Here is a 22,096-nt window from a genome sequence, read left to right as displayed (position 1 = left end):
AAACATGACGCCTGGCATTCACACCAAAGAGTTCGATCTTTGTCTCATCAGACCAGAGAATTTTCTTTCTCATGGTCTGAGAGTCCTTCAGGTGCCTTTTGGCAAACTCCAGGTGGGCTGCCATGTGCCTTTTACTAAGGAGTGGCTTCCGTCTGGCCACTCTACCATACAGGCCTGATTGGTGGATTGCTGCAGAGATGGTTGTCCTTCTGGAAGGTTCTCCTCTCTCCACAGAGGACCTCTGGAGCTCTGATAGAGTGACCATCGGGTTCTTGGTCACCTCCCTGACTAAGGCCCTTCTCCCCCGATCACTCAGTTTAGATGGCCGGCCAGCTCTAGGAAGAGTCCTGGTGGTTTCGAACTTCTTCCACTTACGGATGATGGAGGCCACTGTGCTCATTGGGATGTTCGAAGCAGAAGAAATTTTTCTGTAACCTTCCCCAGATTTGTGCCTCGAGACAATCCTGTCTTGGAGGTCTACAGACAATTCCTTTGACTTCATGCTTGGTTTGTGCTCTGACATGAACTGTCAACTGTGGGACCTTCTATAGACAGGTGTGTGCCTTTCCAAATCATGTCCAGTCAACTGAATTTACCACAGGTGGACTCCAATGAAGCTGCAAAAACATCTCAAGGATGATCAGGGGAAACAGGATGCACCTGAGCTCAATTTCGAGCTTCATGGCAAACGCTGTGAATACTTATGTACATGTGCTTTCTCAGTTTTTTTATTTTTAATAAATTTACAAAAACCTCAAGTAAACTTTTTTCACGTTGTCATTATGGGGTGTTGTGTGTAGAATTCTGAGGAAAAAAATGAATTTAATCCATTTTGGAATAAGGCTGTAACATAACAAAATGTGGAAAAAGTGATGCGCTGTGAATACTTTCCGGATGCACTGTGTGTGTGTGTGTGTGTATGTATGTATATATATATATATATATATATATATGTATATATGTATATGTATATATGTATATGTATATGTATATATATATATATATATATGTATATATATATATATGTATATGTATATATATATATATATATGTATATATATATATGTATATGTATATATATATATATGTATATATATGTGTGTGTGTGTGTGTGTGTGTGTGTGTGTATATATATATATATATATATGTGTGTGTGTGTGTATATAATATGATAGATATGAAGTGCCTTTCATATCTATCTAAAAAAAAAAATCCAACGTATGTCTATATGTTTGTCCTCTTTTCATGAGAGAACTACTTAACGGATTTAGATCAGGTTTTTCTTTCTATAATTTGCTTGAACAGTTTGGTTGATTTTGTGACTTATCACAGTTCGCTTGCGACACCGATTTATTTGCGCGGATCCGAGAGAGACAGGCCGCAGGGAGTGGCACGCCTCCCTCACACGCCAGCCTCTGTTCGAGTTACTCTACCTCACGCCACGTGTTGGAGTTCTTTCAAATCTTGCCTACTTGTAGATGATCTTCTGGACAGTGGCGTGGTTTAGAGATCTTTTTAAAATGCTTCCCAGATTCCTATCCATCTATAATTTTCATTCTGAAGGCCCTCAGGCAGCACTTTTGATCAAAAACAAAGATAAGTCCGGTTCAAACAGCATCCTCTCAAAGGATGTGCTAATCATTTGCAACTGATTGTTATTTGAGGTAGGTGCACTTTTTCCGCAGGTGAAATTTGCATTTTTATTTAATTTTCCAGTGCACTACAAAATATACTTGTGACCTGATGTTTGTGTTATCCCCTTTATCTAAAGATGCTCTTCAAGTGAAGATGGAATCTTTATATCCATATGTGTTAAAAAATAAATAACGGGGGGTATACTTTTTCACATAATTAAAATTTAAAGCTCAAGGTTCCCCTTTAAGGACGCCATGTTTCCCAAAGCCTGCTGAAATGTATTTAGAGAGGCCTCCAGCTGTCAAAGAGCTGAACTCTTGAAATTAGAGCCTGGGACGTGGAAAGTTACAGCTGGCCTATGTCCTCTCCCCTCTTCCTGAGCCACCATCCCGTTTTTTGGCACAGAAATTGTTCTCCTACATTCCCAGATTGTAATGGTGTCAATGGTGCTGGTCTACACACTGTTTTAAAGGCCTGGACACACAGGATAAGTCAGCCTGTCTCATATTCTATGGCTCATTTCGCAGTAACTGCCATTATTAGACATTTTTTGTAATTCGGATACAGATTGTCATTTTAGTTTTATGTGGTGCCTGTTATGTAGCACATTTCCTAGCATTCATCGCCACAAGGTGCTTTACAAACCCTTCTTGTTCATATTCTTTTATAGATTATGCGGTGGCCATTTTCCACGATGCCATAAAAAGTGGAAAATTTGAGTGCAACCTGAAGCCAGACACCCGCTTGCCCATGATGTACATCGACGACTGCTTGCGAGCAACACTGGAAATAATGGAAGCGCCAGCAGACCAGCTAAGCATGCGTACCTACAACATCAACGCCATGAGCTTCACTCCAGAAGAGCTGGCCACTGAAATTCGCAAACAATTGCCCGACTTTGAGATCTCCTACAATCTTGATCAAGTGCGACAGGCGATTGGTGAGTGTGAAAAGCAGTGTATGTGGGACGGTGGGGTTTGTTGGGCAGACCAGTTATGCAATGATTTTGGAGTGAGGTTAGGGTTGAATAGTTTGTAAAAAATTAAGGGGGTGGTAGCTGGAATCGCCACTTGTTGGTTAAAAGGGAAAGGACTCAGTTGGCCCTGTGTTGGTGAGTGGGGAAGGATTGAGTTGACCTGGTATGCAAGGATTGGGAAAGGGGGCAATAGGGCCAAAAATTCATATTACAGTACGGTTGTGTCTGTCTCAATGATGATGTGGTTCCGAAAAGTACACCATTAGTTGATTTTGTTGTTAAGCACATTGACCTATATATATATAGGGGGTGAGGGCATACCTCTGTGTCTGGGGTCATTTTTGCCACACTGACTTTACAAACAAGGCATCACATCTGCATTGCTGCATTCTGTGCACTGCAGCTCTCAGGGATGTGATTTTTGTGTCATTTTCGCTGTGACGACATGTCGAGTATATACCTGAGCTGACGTAACCGACTCATAGCTAAACTAACGTCAAGTATGTATTATGTTAATGTTAGGTTTAGGTCATTAATAATTCTTCTTTTGGCTGCCACAGCGGATCATTTATTTTTCCATCTCTTCCTGTCCTCATCATCTTGTTCTGTCACACCCATCACCTGCATGTCCACTCTCATCACATCCATAAACTTTCTCTTAGGCCTTCCTCTTCTCATCTTACCTGGCAGCTCAATCCTTAGCACCCTTCTCCCAGTGTACCCAGCATGCATCTCTCCTCTGCACATGTCCAAACCAACACAATCTCGCCTCTCTGACTTTGTCTCCCAACCTGAGCTGACCCCCTGATGTCCTCATTTCTAATCCTGTCCATCCTCGTCACACCCAATGTAAATCTTAGCATCTTTAACTCTGCCACCTCCAGCTCTGTCTCCTGCTTTCTGGTCAGTGCCACCGTCTCCAACCCATATAACATAGCTGGTCTCACTACCGTCCCGTAGACCTTCCCTTTCACTCTTGCTGATACCCGTCTGTCACAAATCACTCCTGACACTCTTCTCCACCCACTCCACCCTGCCTGCACTCTCTTCTTCACTTCTCTTCCACAATCCCCATTACTCTGTACTGTTGATCCCAAGTATTTAAACTCCTCCACCTTCACCAGCTCTACTTCCCTCATCCTCACCATTCCACTGACCTCCCTCTCATTCACACACATGTATTCTGTCTTGGTGGTCCTACTGACCTTCATTCCTCTCTTCTCTAGAGCAGATCTCCACCTCTCCAGGGTCTCCTCAGCCTGCTCCCTACTCTCGCTACAGATCACAATGTCATCAGCAAACATCACAATCCACGGGGACTCCTGTCTAATCTCGTCTGTCAACCTGTCCATCACCATTACAAATAAGAAAGGGCTCAGAGCCGATCCCTGATGTAATCCCAATAATAAATAATAGTTACTAACAATTATAATTGTCAATAATTAATAACAATTACTGAAATACAGTAATAATACTTTAATATTAATACTGTAATACGACCACTTCTGATGGCACTGCAACACTATTGGATTTCATTTATTGTATCTCAATGGAATCGCTATTGTTAAAGCACATCGTTAGTCGGGATAATGTTAACCAAATATTGAGTGAATAATTCTGATTTTTTTTTTTGGCAGGTGCCAGTATAATGCATTTGTATATATTTTTCCAGACTAAAATAAAAAAGGACAGTTTTAACGATTGCTTACAAAGGCACACGTCGTCTTTGTCAAAACACACGTTAATGTCCTTCTACTCAAATGGATTCAATAGCAAGGCATCTGTCTGTTAGCCATGAAGTGGAAAAGAGAAGCTTCTTTCTCCCTCCCATATTAAATGTTAATTTAATGAATCTTAAATGGCAGGTCCAACATACCTGTCCTCGAAGGGGCCCAAGTCACCAGCATAGTAGTGACTCTCATTAAGCACCAACTTAGATGGACTGGTCACATGGGCTGAATGAATAACTTCAGACTCCCATGCCAGGTGGCTCTATGGTGAGCTTAGCACTTGGGGTAGACCAGTGGGCTCTATAAAGACCAGCTCATACAAATACCGAAATATTCCAACATTAGTCGGGACACCTGGGAGGCTCGTGCAGCTGACCACAAGTTCTGGCGTCACACCGTTGCGAGTGGCGCAGAGATATTTGAAAACTTCCATCGGAGAAATGAAGAGAACAAATGAGAGAAATGAAAACTCCATCAAGCCCAACCACGACCACTGGCAACTCTACAGTGCCACGTATGCGACCATATGTTCAATGTGAGGATCGGCCTACTCAGTCACCAATGATATAAACACAACAGGTAGGAGTAAAGAAACTGAATACTCGTAAATGAGCAAACGGCTATAATAATAATACACGCACACACCTCTTCCCCATCAAAACATATGTTAATGCTCGTGTACTCAAATGGATTCAATAGCAAGGCATTTGCCTCTTACACCTGACGTGGAAAAGAGAAACTTCTTTCTCCCTCACAGACTCACTCAGAGGCAGTCGTGGTGCCATCCCATGACTTGCGGTCCTGTGGTCTGACATTCTCAGCGACTTGGTCATCGCAATCTGTGACTCGTCCCGTAGGTGTGGGTTCTGTGAGCATGTGAGAGCTAACAACCAATGAACGCTTGACCGGAAGTGGTAGAATGCAGGAATAAGGAACACGTGTTTTGGACCTTGAAAACAACACACCATTGCGAGTGGTGCTGAGATATTTGAAAACTTCCATCTGAGAAATGCATAGATCAAATAAGAGAAATGAAAACTCCTGACCCATGACCACTGGCAAATCTATAGTGCCACGTATGCGACCGTATGTTCCATCTCGGAATCGGCCTCCACACTCGCCAACGATATAAACACAGCAGATAGGAGTGAAGAAACTGGATGAGTAAACGACAATAATAATAAAATACACGCGCACACCTCTTCCCCATCGAAACGCATGTTAATGCTCATGTACTCAAATGGATTCAATAGCAAGGCATTTATTTGCCTCTTATGCCTGAAGTGGAAAAGAAAAACTTCTTTCTCCCTCACAGACTCACTCAGAGGCAGTCGTGGTGCCGTCCTGTGACTTGCGTTCCTATAGTCCGACATTCTCGGCGACTCGGTCCGATGGGATCAAACTTAAGTCGTAGGTGTGGTTTCTGTGAGCGTGCGAGAGCTAACAACCAATGAACGCTTGCCCGGAAGTAGAGTGCAGTGGTAGAATGCAAGAATAAGGAACACGTTTGTTTTGGACAATGAAAACGACACGCCATTGCGAGTGGTGTGGAGATATTTGAAAACTTCCATCTGAGAAATACAGAGATCAAATAAGAGAAATGAAAACTCTTGACCCACGACCACTGGCAAATCTATAGTGCCACGTATGCCAGGAATAAGGAACACGTGTGTTTTGGACCTTGAAAACGACAAACCATTGCGAGTGGTGCCTAGATATCGGATCTCTTCATTTCTTCGATGGAAGTTTACAAATGAGAGAAATGAGAACTCAATCAAGCCTGATCACGACCACTGGCAAATCTATAATGCCATGTATGCGACTGTATGTTCCATGTTTGGATCAGCCTCCACACTCCTCAACGATATAAACACAACAGATCGGAGTGGAGAAACTGAATACTCTGAAAGTAGAGAGCAGTAGTAGAATGCAGAAATAAGGAACACGTGTGTTTTGGACCATGAAAACGACACACCATTGCGAGTGGTGCGGAGATATTTGAAAACTTCCATCTGAGAAATGCAGAGATCAAATAAGAGAAATGAAAACTCCTGACCCACGACCACTGGCAAATCTATAGTGCCACGTATGCGACCGTATGTTCCATCTCGGGATCGGCCTCCACACTCGCCAACGATATAAACACAGCAGATAGGAGTGAAGAAACTGGATGAGTAAACGGCAATAATAATATATACGCGCACACCTTTTCCCGGTCAAAACGCATGTTAATGCTCATGTACTCAGATGGATTCAATAGCAAGGCATTTGCCTCTTACGCCTGAAGTGGAAAAGAGAAACTTCTTTCTCCCTCACAGACTCACTCAGAGGCAGTCGTGGTGCCGTCCTGTGACTTGCGTTCCTATAGTCTGACATTCTCGGCGACTCGGTCCGATGGGATCAAACTTAAGTCGTAGGTGTGGGTTCTGTGAGCATGTGAGAGCTAACAACCAATGAACGCTTGACCGGAAGTGGTAGAATGCAGGAATAAGGAACACGTGTTTTGGACCTTGAAAACGACAAACCATTGCGAGTGGTGCCTAGATATCTGATCTCTTCATTTCTTCAATGGAAGTTTTTCAAATGAGAAAAATAAACTCGAGCAAGCCTGATCGCGACCACTGGCAATTCTACAGTGCTATGTACGCGACTATTCCATGTCAGGATCGGCCTCCACACTCACCAACGATATAAACACGACAGATAGACGTGAAGAAACTGAATACTCGGAAAGTAGAGTGCAGTAGTAGAACGCAGGAATAAGGAACACGTGTTTTGGACCTTGAAAATGACACACCATTGCGAGTGGTGCGGAGATATTTGAAAACTTCCATCTTGAGAAATACAGAGATCAAATAAGAGAAATGAAAACTCCTGACCCACGACCACTGGCAAATCTATAGTGCCACGTATGCCAGGAATAAGGAACACGTGTGTTTTGGACCTTGAAAACGACAAACCATTGCGAGTGGTGCCTAGATATCGGATCTCTTCATTTCTTCGATGGAAGTTTTCAAATGAGAGAAATAAACTTGAGCAAGCCTGATCACGACTACTGGCAATTCTACAGTACCATGTACGCGACTGTTCCATGTCGGGATCGGCCTCCACATTCACTAACGATATAAACACGACAGATAGATGTGAAGAAACTGAATACTCGGAAAGTAGAATACATGAATAAGAAACGTGTGTTTTGGACCTTGAAAACGGCAGAGAGGCTAATGTGTCTGATGTCTTGCGTTTTATGTACTGTGACTGAATGGAAAAAAATAAAAAGGATTGAGATTGCAGCTGAACTCAATGTTCCTGGAAAGCTTTCATACATCGCCGGATCAATCGGGAAGGACGTTGTTGGTGGTCAGAAAAAGGGCCAAGCTGACAACACTTCTGAAACGTGTAATTTGATATCCTCTAGTGCAACCTCATCAAGTCTGGCATACCAAACCAACTAGAAGTCGTGTAACGCGACATCAGCTTTAGCATTGAATAGCTTTAATAACAATGCTTTTCTCACTACTCGAAGCGCTCAGCAATTGCAGGTTAAGGGCCCAACAGAGCAGAGTCCCTTTTTGGCATTTACGGGATTCGAACCGGCAACCTTCCGATTTGCCAGTGCAGATCCCTAGCCTCCGAGCCACCACTCCGCCAGCTTTATTCCAAGTTGGCCCCCTAGTGTTAGGATTGTGCTTTGACTTTCACTTTGTGTTCGTCTTGCCATTGCTCCGTTTATTTGGTTCCGATTGTGGTCTCAGTTGAACTACTGGGAGGCAGGGTTGGCTTGAGTGTGAGGGTTAGGAGAAAGAGATTGGGTTATCTTAGGTTTGTGTGGGTTCAGGTGGTCATTAGGGGGGTTGGTGTATATTTAGAAGGTGGGAATATGGTTAGCATTAAGATAGATAGATAGATACTTTATTAATCCCAATAATTAATTAATTATTTATTTATTTATTTCCTGCAGCTGATAGCTGGCCAATGAACTTTGACGACAACAACGCACGTAACGACTGGGGCTGGAAACACGACTATGATCTTCCAGAGCTGGTGACGACAATGCTCAACTACATTGGCTCGGAGTCTCGGATTGCTCGGGCCAACTGAATTGTGGAAGGGAATGAGGGTCCTTGGAGGGGACTAACCAGAGCCAGTGTATATAATGTAAAAGCTTTATATATTTATATATATATATTGAGAGAAGTAATGGTGTGTAAATAATCACTTCTTTCCGCTCCAAAGGCTGCTGTTGCTTGGTATCCCGGTAATCTGCAGGAAAGTGGTGTTTAAAAGACTGACTGGCATGAGCAACTTTGCAGAATCTATTTTTATTATTATTTTTTGTGTACTTCTCAGATGAGTATCACAAGAAACAAATCCACTTTGAAAATTGAATAAAGCTGGTCAGATGGCAGTAGCTGCTTCTTTTTTTGCATGAATGTAATGAAGTATCTTGTGAGATTGGAAGATGTGTGTGTGTGTGTAACAATATTGGGCAGAGAATGGCTTGGCACTCCCATGATAGTAAGGGAGATGTGCATTTGCTTGATAAGACTGCGCCACCTGCTGGTCATTATCTGGCATAAATCGTTCCCGTTCAAGTAAAGACTGTGCCACCTGCTGGTCAGCAGTCACAATTTAGGGTCTAATTTTTACTCCCAAGTAAAAACTGATGCCAACCAGCGGTCAGTGCTCACGATTAATGGCTGAGTAGATGCTATGCCACCTGCTGGTCAGCGGGCCCATCCTCTGACTTTAATGTTTAACTCTTGTAGAAATGTCTGTTTCGCTCAGCGTGACAAAACTCTCTTTGGAAACTAAAACTAATGCTTCCTGTATATTTGGAATTTTAAGCACAAGAGGAGCACTCTCTTTAAATTTCTAAAAATGAATGGTTTGACTGCGGTGGGCTGGCGCCCTGCCCTGGATTTGTTCCTGCCTTGCACCCTGTGCTGGCTGGGATTGGCTCCAGCAGAACCCTGTGACCCTGTAGTTAGGATATAGCGGGTTGGATAATGGATGGATGGATAACTGACTCAATGGTTTGATTGTTAAACAATGGAGGAATATCTTGGACAAAATAAATAATATTTATTGTGAAATGTGACAATAGTGATTTTTCTGTTTAAATAATTGCCATGAAATGCTTTTGTTCCCAGTTTCTTTATGCATTTAATTATTTCACCATTTGTTTCAGTGATACAGCAAGCAACATGAAATGCGCAATGAAAGGAAAACTGTCATTATGACCTGTCAATGTTGAAGGGGCGTGTTTTAGTGAGTGCTGTGTTTTGATTGGTGAGTCTCTAGTGAGTACTGTGTTTTGATTGGCTAGTCATCATTCACAGACACAACTCTGGATGTGCCTGTCCGCCACAGTAATGCCAAAGCAAGCAGAGCGCATGCTCAATATTTGGGCTGTGTGAGTCTCGGTGGCGGACACGAGTGTGAGAAATGATTTAGTTCAAGAAACTCTAGGGACTGTGCAACTAATGTGTGGTGTCTGCTTGTACATAAAGTTGAAGATTTATAAATACCCTATGGAGAGAATGCACCAATCAAAACAGAGTGCTGACTAAAGCCCGCCCTCTCAACTTTGACAGGTGAAAATGACAACAGTTTTTATTCCAGGGTGTTATTTCATGGCAAGTGTGGTGTGATTTTTAAATAAAGGAATAATTTAAATATATGTAAAACATTTAATTTACCCCTACCTATTATGTTTTTATTTATTGTCACATTTCACAATACATGGATATAGCGGGTTGGATAATGGATGGATGTATTTGCTTATTCATTTAATTTGATGTTAAATATTTCTCCATAACAAAAATGATTACATTTTATTTCTATAGCACATTTTCATACAATGTATGAGGGTAAAATAAAGGCAGTTTGAAAATGTACGTGGTAACCTCAACCGATAGAAGCGAATGCAATACAACACAACACTTTGCAATGGCTTCTGGGTAGTTGGAACACACACCGTGCAGTGCTCTGCCATTAGTCCAGCTGAAGCTAAGCTCAAATGAACATGGCAGGACTGCACCATTATTGAACAACATTGTGGGAGTAAATCTGCTCCCGAGTGCACACGCCATCTCAGACTAGGGCAACGTTTTAACTTTCAACATCACAATGACAGCCAAGATAAGACTGGAGTGGCTTTGGGACAAGTCTGAGTGGCCCAGAACTTAAACCCCATACAACACGTGTGTGTGTGTGTGTGTTTGGGACAACTTGAACTGAGCTTAAGAGGATCTGCCAGGAAGAATGGAATAAACTGCCCAAATCCAGGTGTGCAAAGCTTGTAGAGACTTAGACTCGATGACTCAACACTGGAATTGCTGCTAAAGGGGCCTCCACAAAGTACTGAATTAAAGATCTGAAAATGTCTTATGAATGAGATTTCAGTTTTTTGATTAATAAATGTGCAAACATTTCTTAAAACGTGTTCTCGCTGTCATGAGGCATTGAGTGAGGACTGATGGGCAAAAATCCATCCATTTTCCAACCCGCTGAATCTGAACACAGGGTCACGGGGGTCTGCTGGAGCCAATCCCAGCCAACACAGGGCACAAGGCAGGAACCAATCCCGGGCAGGGTGCCAACCCACCGCAGGACACACACAAACACACCCACACACCAAGCACACACTAAGGCCAATTTAGAATCCATCCATTTTCCAACCCGCTGAATCCGAACACAGGGTCACAGGGGTCTGCTGGAGCCAATCCCAGCCAACACAGGGCACAAGGCAGGAACCAATCCCGGGCAGGGTGCCAACCCACCGCAGGACACACACAAACACACCCACACACCAAGCACACACTAGGGCCAATTTAGAATCACCAAAAATTAAGTACTTTCTGAATCCACTCTAGCAGATAGGAATTGAACCAGGGGGGCACACACGGCAGGGACAATGCTGCCCATTGCGCCACTTTTCCTTAACCGTTTATAATAAAGCATGGATGTAGAGTCTGAAGACAAAATGGAGATTACAGATAACCACTGGGAGAACATGAGAGATCCCACCAATGAAGAAGTGAACAGTGAGCATCAGTCCTACCAATTACCAATCCACTTTCAAACCTTACCAGTCCATAGTCTTGGGGGCTGCCTGTCATGTCACCTGTAATTCAAGTTGTAGAGCATCTAAATAAAAGTCCAACTGACACAGGAAGAACAACACTCGAGCATGATGCAGTAGGATGGGCCAGGGTGGCCATATCTTGAAGCAAATGAGGTCTTTATGCCGAGTGATTTTTGAGGACCACACACTGTGGCTGGAGATTGTACACCAAAGTGTACGGCCCCCCCTAGGAGTGTGGTCAATAGGAGTGTCAGAAGAGCCCATCAGTAGAGCATTTTGAAGAACTACTAATTAGACAAGCACCCCATAACCAATAGACTACAGTGATCCCCGCCTATCGTGGAAGTTACGTTCCAGACCCATCAGTGATAGGTGAAAATCTGCGATATAGAAAGACCATCTATAGTCATATGAAAAAGTTTGGGACCCCTCTCAGCCTGCGTAATAATTGACTCTCCTGTCAACATAAAAGATAACAGTGGTCTGTCTTTCATCTTCTAGGAACATCTGAGTACTGCGGTGTTTTCCGAACAAAGATTTTTAGTGACGCAGTATTTAGTTGTATGAAATTAAATCAAATGTGAAAAACTGGCTGTGCACAAATGTGGGTCCCCTTGTCATTGTGCTGATTTGAATGCCTGTCACTGCTCAATGCTAATAACTTGTTTGATGAGCTCATTAAGCCTTGAACTTCATAGACAGGTGTGTCCCATCATGAGATATAAAGGTATTTAAGGTGGTCAATTACAAGGTGGGCTTCCTTCCCTTTGACTCTCCTCTGAAGAGTGACAGCATGGGATCCTCAAAGCAACTCTCCAAAGGTCTGAAAACAAAGATTGTTGAGTCTCCTGGTTTAGGGCAGCGTTTCTCAACCTTTAAGTATTTGCGACCCGAGTTATCATAACAGTTTTAATCGCACCCCCTTAACATTTTTTTGAAACCCTAATAAAATTCATTCCTATATTTTTTCCTGCCGATACACCGCTACAAGTTTAAAATTTCCCTACAAATAGCGAAATTATGCCACATATGGCATCATTCGCGCCCCCTTTTTTGTTACTTCACGCCGTCCACAGTTTGAGAACCACTGGTTTAGGGGAAGGCTACAGAAAGCCATCTCCGAGGTCAGTTTCAACTGTAAGGAATGGAATCAGGAAATGGAAGGCCACAGGCACAGTTGCTGTTAAACCCAGCAGGTCTGGCAGGCCAAGAAAAATACAGGAGCGGCATATGAGCAGGATTGTGAGAATGGTGGCAGACAACCCACAGATCACCTCCAAAGACCTGCAAGAACATCTGGCTGCAGATGGTGTATCTGTACATCGTTCTACAATTCAAACATCTGTATGGCAGGGTGATGAGAAAGAAGCCCTTTCTGCACTCACGCCACAAACAGAGTCACTTGTTGTATGCCAATGCTCATTTAGACAAGCCAGATTCATTTGGGAACAAAGTGCTTTGGACTGATGAGACAAAAATGGAGTTATTTGGTCAGAACAAAAAGCGCTTTGCATGGCAGAAGAAGAACACCGCATTCCAAGAAAAACACCTGCTACCTACTGTCAAATTTGGTGGAGGTTCCATCATGCTGTGGGGCTGTGTGGCTAGTTCAGGGACTGGGGCCCTTGTTAAAGTCAAGGGTCGGATGAATTCAACACAATATCAACAAATTCTTCAGGATAATGTTCAAGCATCAGTCACAAAGTTGAAGTTACGCAGGGATTGGATATTCCAACAAGACAATGACCCAAAACACAGTTGGAAATCTACAAAGGCATTCATGCAGAGAGAGAAGTACAATGTTCTGGAATGGCCGTCACAGTCCCCTGACTTGAATATCATCGAAAACACTATGTAACAAATTTTTATTTTTATTTTGTTCCTGGGTACAAAGTGTGTTTTCCTAACCCGTTATGCCTAAAAAAAATAGAAAATAGTTGATGTTCCACAAAAACTTTTGCTTTTGTGATCAGGACAATGATATTTTGAAATTTGTCTGTTTTCGAGAAAATTCTCGATTCGCATTCAATACTGAGTAGTCTTCTAGAATATTCTTGAACTGTTAGAATGGTCCAGAAGTTTCTAGAATTTTCCAGAATTATCTAGAACTTTCAAGAAAGTTTTAGAACTTTCTAGAACATTCTCGTACTGTCCAATAGCAGTCATACAAGTATAGAAGCACAGGTGACTCAAACCAACAATTCGGTTTATGTTAGTTTTTTGATTTGATTTAGATGGCATCAAGAGGTTGCTTGCACCCAGCAGATGCATTTTGCTACGTCTGTGGACAATTTATAAAGACAAGAGTGAGAAAGTATTCCATGAAAGCATGTCGTAAGATGTGCGAGGCCTACAAGGCATACTTCGGCATGCCTGTTGGGGATCAAGACAAGCCCTGGGCACCTCATTTCACATGCGAATATTGCAAGAAAACTCTTGAAGGTTGGTACAGGGGAGAAAAGAGAGCCATGAAGTTTGCTATCCCACGAATTTGGTGGCAATCGACTGACCACTCAAGCAACTGCTACTTCTTCATGGTGGATCCTACCAAACGTCGCACTGGCAAGAATGTGCCTCAAATCATTTATCCAGACATTCCTTCTTCCATTGCCCCAGTACCACACTGCCCTGAGCTGCCCTTTCCCACTCCTCCAAAGAGGGATCAGCCATCTTCAGGAGACAGCAGCAAGTCAGACAGCGAGGAAGATATTGCAGATATCCTTGACGCTCATCTTGACAAATTCAAGGAGAACATGGTAGCTTACTCAGAGGAGCAAGGCGAGCGCTTTCATCAGGATATACTGGACTTTGAACGTCGTTACCATGGAAAGTATAATGAAAACATGATGGGGCACTACATTTGGGGGCTTCTTCGAGAAAGCGATTTGCAGTACAGTCGCAAATCTAGAACACCTACTCATTTCTGAACCTTTTTGAGTGGTTTTGACTGTCTTTGTCTATTTACCATGCAAGTGTTGTTCTTTATCAGACCGCATGAACGAAAAGATAAAAATTCCCTTGTTTTGTCACTATAAGTACGAAATTTTCTGGGCTGTGGTCATGAAATCAAAGTTTGTGCTGAATGTAGTCGTTTTTCCATAGGCTTTAGACATAAGCAGTTGAAATATAACTCTTGGAAGTCAGGAACAAAAATTGTGTTACAAAATGAAATCTATAGGATGATTTGAAGCAGGCTCTCCATCAAATTGAACTGAACTGGAGAGATTTTGTATGAAGAATGGTGAACAAGACCTCCATCCAGAATCCAGACACTCATCACAGGCTATAGGAGGACAGCGTCTAGAGGCTGTTAGATTTACAAAAGGAGGCTCAACTACAGTGGTGTGAAAAACTATTTGCCCCCTTCCTGATTTCTTATACTTTTGCATGTTTGTCACACAAAATGTTTCTGATCATCAAACACATGTAACCATTAGTCAAATATAACACAAGTAAACACAAAATGCAGTTTTTAAATGATGGTTTTTATTATTTAGGGAGAAAAAAAATCCAAACCTACATGGCCCTGTGTGAAAAAGTAATTGCCCCCTTGTTAAAAAATAACCTAACTGTGGTGTATCACACCTGAGTTCAATTTCCGTAGCCACCCCCAGGCCTGATTACTGCCACACCTGTTTCAATCAAGAAATCACTTAAATAGGAGCTGCCTGACACAGAGAAGTAGACCAAAAGCACCTCAAAAGCTAGACATCATGCCAAGATCCAAAGAAATTCAGAAACAAATGAGAACAGAAGTAATTGAGATCTATCAGTCTGGTAAAGGTTATAAAGCCATTTCTAAAGCTTTGGGACTCCAGCGAACCACAGTGAGAGCCATTATCCACAAATGGCAAAAACATGGAACAGTGGTGAACCTTCCCAGGAGTGGCCGGCCGACCAAAATTACCCCAAGAGCACAGAGACGACTCATCCGAGAGGTCACAAAAGACCCCAGGACAACGTCTAAAGAACTGCAGGCCTCACTTGCCTCAATTAAGGTCAGTGTTCACGACTCCACCATAAGAAAGAGACTGGGCAAAAACGGCCTGCATGGCAGATTTCCAAGACGCAAACCACTGTTAAGCAAAAAGAACATTAGGGCTCGTCTCAATTTTGCTAAGAAACATCTCAATGATTGCCAAGACTTTTGGGAAAATACCTTGTGGACTGATGAGACAAAAGTTGAACTTTTTGGAAGGCAAATGTCCCGTTACATCTGGCGTAAAAGGAACACAGCATTTCAGAAAAAGAACATCATATCAACAGTAAAATATGGTGGTAGTAGTGTGATGGTCTGGGGTTGTTTTGCTGCTTCAGGACCTGGAAGGCTTGCTGTGATAGATGGAACCATGAATTCTACTGTCTACCAAAAAATCCTGAAGGAGAATGTCCGGCCATCTGTTCGTCAACTCAAGCTGAAGCGATCTTGGGTGCTGCAACAGGACAATGACCCAAAACACACCAGCAAATCCACCTCTGAATGGCTGAAGAAAAACAAAATGAAGACTTTGGAGTGGCCTAGTCAAAGTCCTGACCTGAATCCAATTGAGATGCTATGGCATGACCTTAAAAAGGCGGTTCATGCTAGAAAACCCTCAAATAAAGCTGAATTACAACAATTTTGCAAAGATGAGTGGGCCAAAATTCCTCCAGAGCGCTGTAAAAGACTCATTGCAAGTTATCGCAAACGCTTGATTGCAGTTATTGCTGCTAAGGGTGGCCCAACCAGTTATTAGGTTCAGGGGGCAATTACTTTTTCACACAGGGCCATGTAGGTTTGGATTTTTTTTTCTCCCTAAATAATAAACACCACCATTTACAAACTGCATTTTGTGTTTACTTGTGTTATATTTGACTAATGGTTAAATGTGTTTGATGATCAGAAACATTTTGTGTGACAAACATGCAAAAGAATAAGAAATCAGGAAGGGGGCAAATACTTTTTCACACCACTGTAAGTATTGATGTCATATCTCTGTTGGGGTGCCCACATTTATGCACCTGTCTAATTTTGTTATGATGCATATTGCATATTTTCTGTTAATCCCATAAACTTAATGTCACTGCTGAAATCCTACTGTGTCCATAAGGCATGTCAGATATTAAAAGGAAGTTGCTACTTTGAAAGCTCAGCCAATGAGAAACAAAAATCCAAAGAATTAAGAGGGGGACCCAAACTTTTTCATATGACTGTAAATAAACATTTTTTTTTATAGTTTAAGCCTTAAAATACCCCTCCCACACGCTTTAAACACATGTAAACTTGTAATGGTGAGCGACATCCACGTAACACTTTCCTTCCCGAAGCATATCCAGGAGTTTTACCTTCTCCTGTATGGTCAAGGTCTTCCTCTGGCACTTAGGCTCACTACTACCAGAAGGCTTAGAAGATGCGGGATGCTTGGGAGCCATCATAGGGCTTAAAACAAAACGAAAAGTTCACAAAAAGTTTGCTCATGATAATCTGACCGGGCGGCACGGTGGCGCAGTGGGTAGCGCTGCTGCCTCGCAGTTGGGAGAGCTGGGGACCTGGGGTTCGATTCCCGGGTCCTCCCTGCGTGGAGTTTGCATGTTCTCCCCGTGTCTGCGTGGGTTTCCTCCCACAGTCCAAAGACATGCAGGTTAGGTGGATTGGCGATTCTAAATTGGCCCTAGTGTGTGCTTGGTGTGTTTGTGTGTGTCCTGCGGTGGGTTGGCACCCTGCCCGGGATTGGTTCCTGCCTTGTGCCCTGTGTTGGCTGGGATTGGCTCTAGCAGACCCCCCGTGACCCTGTGTTCGGATTCAGCGGGTTGGAAAATGGATGGATGGATGGATAATCTGACCACAAGCAAAGTACACGATACACAGAGAACTGAGATGCATCGGGGACTCACACTCGCTGTTCTTGCGAGATTACACCACGTTAGCAGCAGCCAATCAGAGCCCAAGAGAATGAAAATCCCGCTCTAATTGGTTGAGTCTCCTCTTTCAGCCAATAACGGCTGAAAGTTTTCCTTGTAAGAAATCATCTGGGTACTGTAATGTGAAACTCTTAGTCTACCGTAGTGTACAAGGTATATATATTTAATGATTTACTGTACTGTATTGCTTAAATGCTCATTTTATATACATATTGACTTTTTACTGCATTTTAGTCAATATTTACAGTTATGTTATAGTTATCCATCCATCATTAGCCAACCCCCTATATCCCAAACACAGGGTCACGGGGGTCTGCTGGAGCCAATCCCAGCCAACACAGTGCACAAGGCAGGAAACAAACCCTGGGCAGGGCGCCAGCCCACTGCAGATGTTATAGTTATTATAAATTATAATACGTATTGTTCTAATGAACTGCGGTGGGTTGGCACCCTGCCCAGGATTGGTTCCCTGCCTTGTGCCCTGTGTTGGCTGGGATTGGCTCCAGCAGACCCCCGTGACCCTGTGTTCGGATTCAGCGGGTTGGAAAATGGATGGATGGATGGATGTTCTAATGAACTGTTGTCTAGCATGCGTAGTAACAAATGAAACGCGTATGTACATTTCGTTATGAATTGCGACTCTGTCTACGTTTTCCTGTACGTAGCAGTATGTTTTATGATTTACTAGTGTATTTCTTAAATGTTACATATACAGTACGTTAGTTATTATAAATTATAATATTGTTCTAACGAACTTTTGTCTAGCACATGTAGTGACTGCTGACAGCCATATGCTTTGTTACAAATTGGCTGAAAAGTACACTACAGGTAGGATTTACTTATTGAACTTTTCCACGATATAGCGGGGGCGCAATAGCTGAACCGCGATATAGTGGGGGCTCACTGTACACTGGAAGAGATCTGCAAAGCCATCAAATGACAGCAGGGCCTGACAGTATGCTGGGGGAGAAGCTAAAGCAGGGGCCCTCAACTCCAGCCCTGGACGGCCGCAGAGGCTGCAGGTTTTCATTCTAACCCTTTTCTAAATAATTAGTGACATGTCTTTGCTGCTAATTAACTTATTTTCAAATAATTTTAATTGACTTTTTTTAACATTTGTTCCCCTGAATTTCTTCATCGTTCCTCTGAATTCATCCATCCATCCATTTTCCAACCCATCTGAATCCGAACACAGGGTCACGGGGGTCTGCTGGAGCCAATCCCAGCCAACACAGGGCACAAGGCAGGAATCAATCCCGGGCAGGGTGCCAACCCACTACAGGACACACACAAACACACCAAGCACACACTAGGGCCAATTTAGAATCGCCAATCCACCTAACCTGCATGTCTTTGGACTGAGGGAGGAAACCAGAGTGCGATGCAGACACGGGGAGAACATGCAAACTCCACGCAGGGAGGACCCGGGAAGTGAACCCGGGTCTCCTAACTACGAGGCAGCAGCACTACCACTGCGCCACCGTGCCGCCCTTCCTCTGAATTGCTTTCCTTAAATGTCACCCAAAACAGAAATGAAATGTGGAGTGAGGGAGCCAACAGAAGACCACCTAAGTCAGGACCTCAAACTCCAATCAATTTCACTCCAGCCAGTTGCTTAATTAGGCGCAGTCTTATTGTTAATTAAATCCGTTCTTTAATTCCATGGCTATTTGCTGCTCTCATTGTGTAATAGCAGAGATCTCCAAAATTAACAGCATTGTTAAAATGCTTTGTGGACCTGAGCAGATCAACGTTCCAGAGATCTTTCTCTATTTTCAGATATTGTGTGATGGCCACCAGTTGTTTTGGCTCATTTTGTATCTCATTATTGTTTGGCTGCTAATTAACTCTTTGAGGGATGAAAACTCAGTTTTCTGAAAAGCACACAAAGCAATGGTTTCAGAAATCAACATAAAACGTCTGTTGCTGTGTGCTGTGGCCACCAGTTCACAGTTTCTAGTAACTCAAGCAACTCACACTTGGCACAACAGCTGGTAGGAACGTGTGGCAGGCTGGCTGCCAGGCTGTCTTCATGGGGTTGAGGGCCGCAGCGGAGCTCGCAGTCACAGTGCATCACAATCTGGTTTGTACCTCTTGTCATTGTAAGTGGAGGTCTTCCCAGGCAAACGTTGCCCCGTCAGCTACACTACAGGGTTCAGCGCCACGATCAGCTGATGTGGTACCTCATGTTCGTTTTTGATTACTTGCATAAAAATCAGAGTCTGACAAGTCAGAGTTCAATTCAGTGATAATACACAAAACGTCATCCATGGACTATCTTGCTTTATGCATTCGCTTCTTGATGCCATTTTTGCCGTTGTTTGCCCGCACGAGTGCAAGGAGACTCGGTCAAACCAGTGAAGCTAACTTTCCTTCTAGCAAAGAGAGTCCAACTATAACATAACAGTGGGTTTGGTCACTGTTTATAGATGAGTGCCACCGTCAACCCGTCCTTTTGACAAAAGTCGACATCCGCCCTGAAAGAGTTAAGGAAAATGAAACAACTAAGGGGTCTGAGTCTTCAAGAGCAAGTCAATTAAAATGAATTCAGCAGAAGTTCATTAGCAGCAAAAACAGGTCGCTAATTAAGAAAAGGGTTAGAATGAAAACCTGCAGCCACTGGGGCCCTCCAGGACTGGAGTTGGGGACCCCTGCTCTAAACGCTGCCACCGAGACCACTGTGGAGATGGTCTTCCACCTCTTCCAGAAGATTTGGGAAGAAAAACGTACCATTAGAATGAAAGGAGGGCCACCTCACTAAGATCATAAAGAATGGTGACCTCTGCTCCTGCACTTGTCCATTCTGTCCAAGTTGTTAAACAGGATCCTCATTAATAATTTAAGATCTCAAGATGCCAGTCTGCTTATGATTCCAAGAATTAATAAAATAACAGTGGGAGGTCGAGCTTTTAGTTACAGGACCCCTAAACTGTGGAATGGTCTGCCTGCTCCTATAAGAGATGCCCTTTCGGTCTCAGCTTTCAAATCCCGGCTGAAGACTCACTACTTCAGTTTAGCACACCCTGACTAGAGCTGCTGATTAACTGTACAGACTGCATCTCTGTTGTTAGTCATTAGCACTTAAACACAAGTAACATGATAATTGTTACTAACCCTCACCTATTCTGTTTCTCTTCTCCATACTCAAACGTGGTGCCACGACCCACCTGCCAAGTTGTTTTGCTTGCCTAAGGTAAAGTCATCCCTGATCACACGAATCGTGGGGTAGAGGGGTCCTTTCATCGGATTGGCTGGCCCAGTGCTGCTTCAGCTGTGGAATGGCCAATAGGGGGAGGCAGCTTGATGGCCGAGGTCTCCAGGACTCTGAACAAATCCAAATCCTATTATTAGATATCATCTACCGTTAAATTCTGCTCCGTACTTGTAAATTTTTTATTTTTTATATTGTATTGAGGATTTGTTCTGTTCTGTGTATTGCATTGTATTGACCCCCTCTCTTTTTGACACCCACTGCACGCCCAACCTACCTGGAAAGGGGTCTCTCTTTGAACTGCCTTTCCCAAGGTTCCTTCCATTTTTTTTTGGGAGTTTCTCCTTGTCTTCTTAGAGAGTCATGGCTGGGGGGCTGTCAGAAGGCAGAGCCTGTTAAAGCCCATTGCGGCACTTCTTGTGTGATTTTGGGCTATACAAAAATAAATTGTATTGTATTGTAATAAGTCGACGGACACTGTTGACCCCCCCAAAGTCCCTCAAACTGTTTTTTTTACCAGGATAGATCTTGCACTGATCAGGTTGCAAACGTTGTACATTATTGTAATAATGAGGGCAAGAGACCACCCACTTAACAATGTCCTTATTGTTCAAGAGCTCTAAATAAATAAAAGTACTCTGCTGTTACTCACCCACTTGGTCAGGTGGAATCCCACTCTAAGGCATGGAGCTTGAAGGTCCTTTGCCAGCTTTATTGCTTGTTCTTTTGTTGCCACTGACTTTAAGCAGTCATCTACATAGAAGTTATTGAGTACGGTGTTAACGGCTTCCTCTAGAAAAGTATCTCTGGCATCTTTGGCTGTTCTATGCAAAGCATAAGAAGCACAACTGGGTGAAGAAGTAGCGCCAAAGCAATGTACCGTTATTTTAAATTCCTCCAAGACTTTACTTAGAAAGCGTAAGAGATAAGTGTCTTTATCTAGGACCTTAACTTGGTAGAACATTGATTTAACTGATTTTCCACAGCAGCTGCACTATCTGAAACGTTAGTGACTGAGGACACCACATGGTTGGGTCAGTACAAGCCTTGTGTCCTCGAGGAGTGACTCCATCCGGTCCTGCGGCTTTTCCTAAGTGTAGCTCCTCATTTGGTCTTTAGTTATGGACGGCCCATACTGACGATCAGAGTTGGACGCATCACTGACCATCCCCGCTGAAGTGGTAGGAGTTGTTGATGTAGTAGGGATGGTGTGGTGGGACTGGTCATCGGAGGAAGATGGTAGTGGTGGTGGAAGGAGGGAAAAACCTCTTTAAAAATTGGGTCAGGTTGTTCACTTTGTCAACATCCCCTTCTAGGTCTTGAGGCCTGGATTGCTTGAGTCCACAAATTCTGCCAAGTCCATTTCAGAATATCCTTTGTGGTTTTTCTCAGTGAGTGTTTGTTTTCTTCTTTAGCTTTTTAAGCTTTCTTCCCCCCACTCCACTCTTTCTTCAGCACTCTCTGCGGGTCCTTCAAAGCGTCTTTCCCACCAGATTTGAATGCTTACCTCTCCTCATTCGGGAGACTTTTTAAGCTCCTTAACAATCCAGGGT

General features: G+C 43.2%; 1 protein-coding gene across 2 annotated transcripts in view; it reads left to right on the top strand.

Moving 5' to 3' along the window:
* The window catches only part of tdh (L-threonine dehydrogenase), a 67,389-nt gene extending 58,640 nt beyond the window's left edge, over window positions 1-8,749 (top strand). For both annotated transcript variants that reach the window (XM_028796386.2, XM_028796387.2), the window contains exons 8-9: window positions 2,306-2,575; window positions 8,303-8,749. In XM_028796386.2, coding sequence (XP_028652219.1) covers window positions 2,306-2,575; window positions 8,303-8,442 — 410 coding nt within the window. In that variant the 3' untranslated portion in view covers window positions 8,443-8,749. The remainder of the gene's footprint in view (window positions 1-2,305; window positions 2,576-8,302) is intronic.
* Window positions 8,750-22,096: the final 13,347 nt, after the last annotated feature.

Source organism: Erpetoichthys calabaricus, chromosome 3 (assembly GCF_900747795.2).
Source record: "Erpetoichthys calabaricus chromosome 3, fErpCal1.3, whole genome shotgun sequence".
Taxonomy (NCBI): domain Eukaryota; kingdom Metazoa; phylum Chordata; class Cladistia; order Polypteriformes; family Polypteridae; genus Erpetoichthys; species Erpetoichthys calabaricus.
Note: the sequence above shows the minus strand (reverse complement) of the source record. Positions and strands in the feature narration are given on the sequence as shown.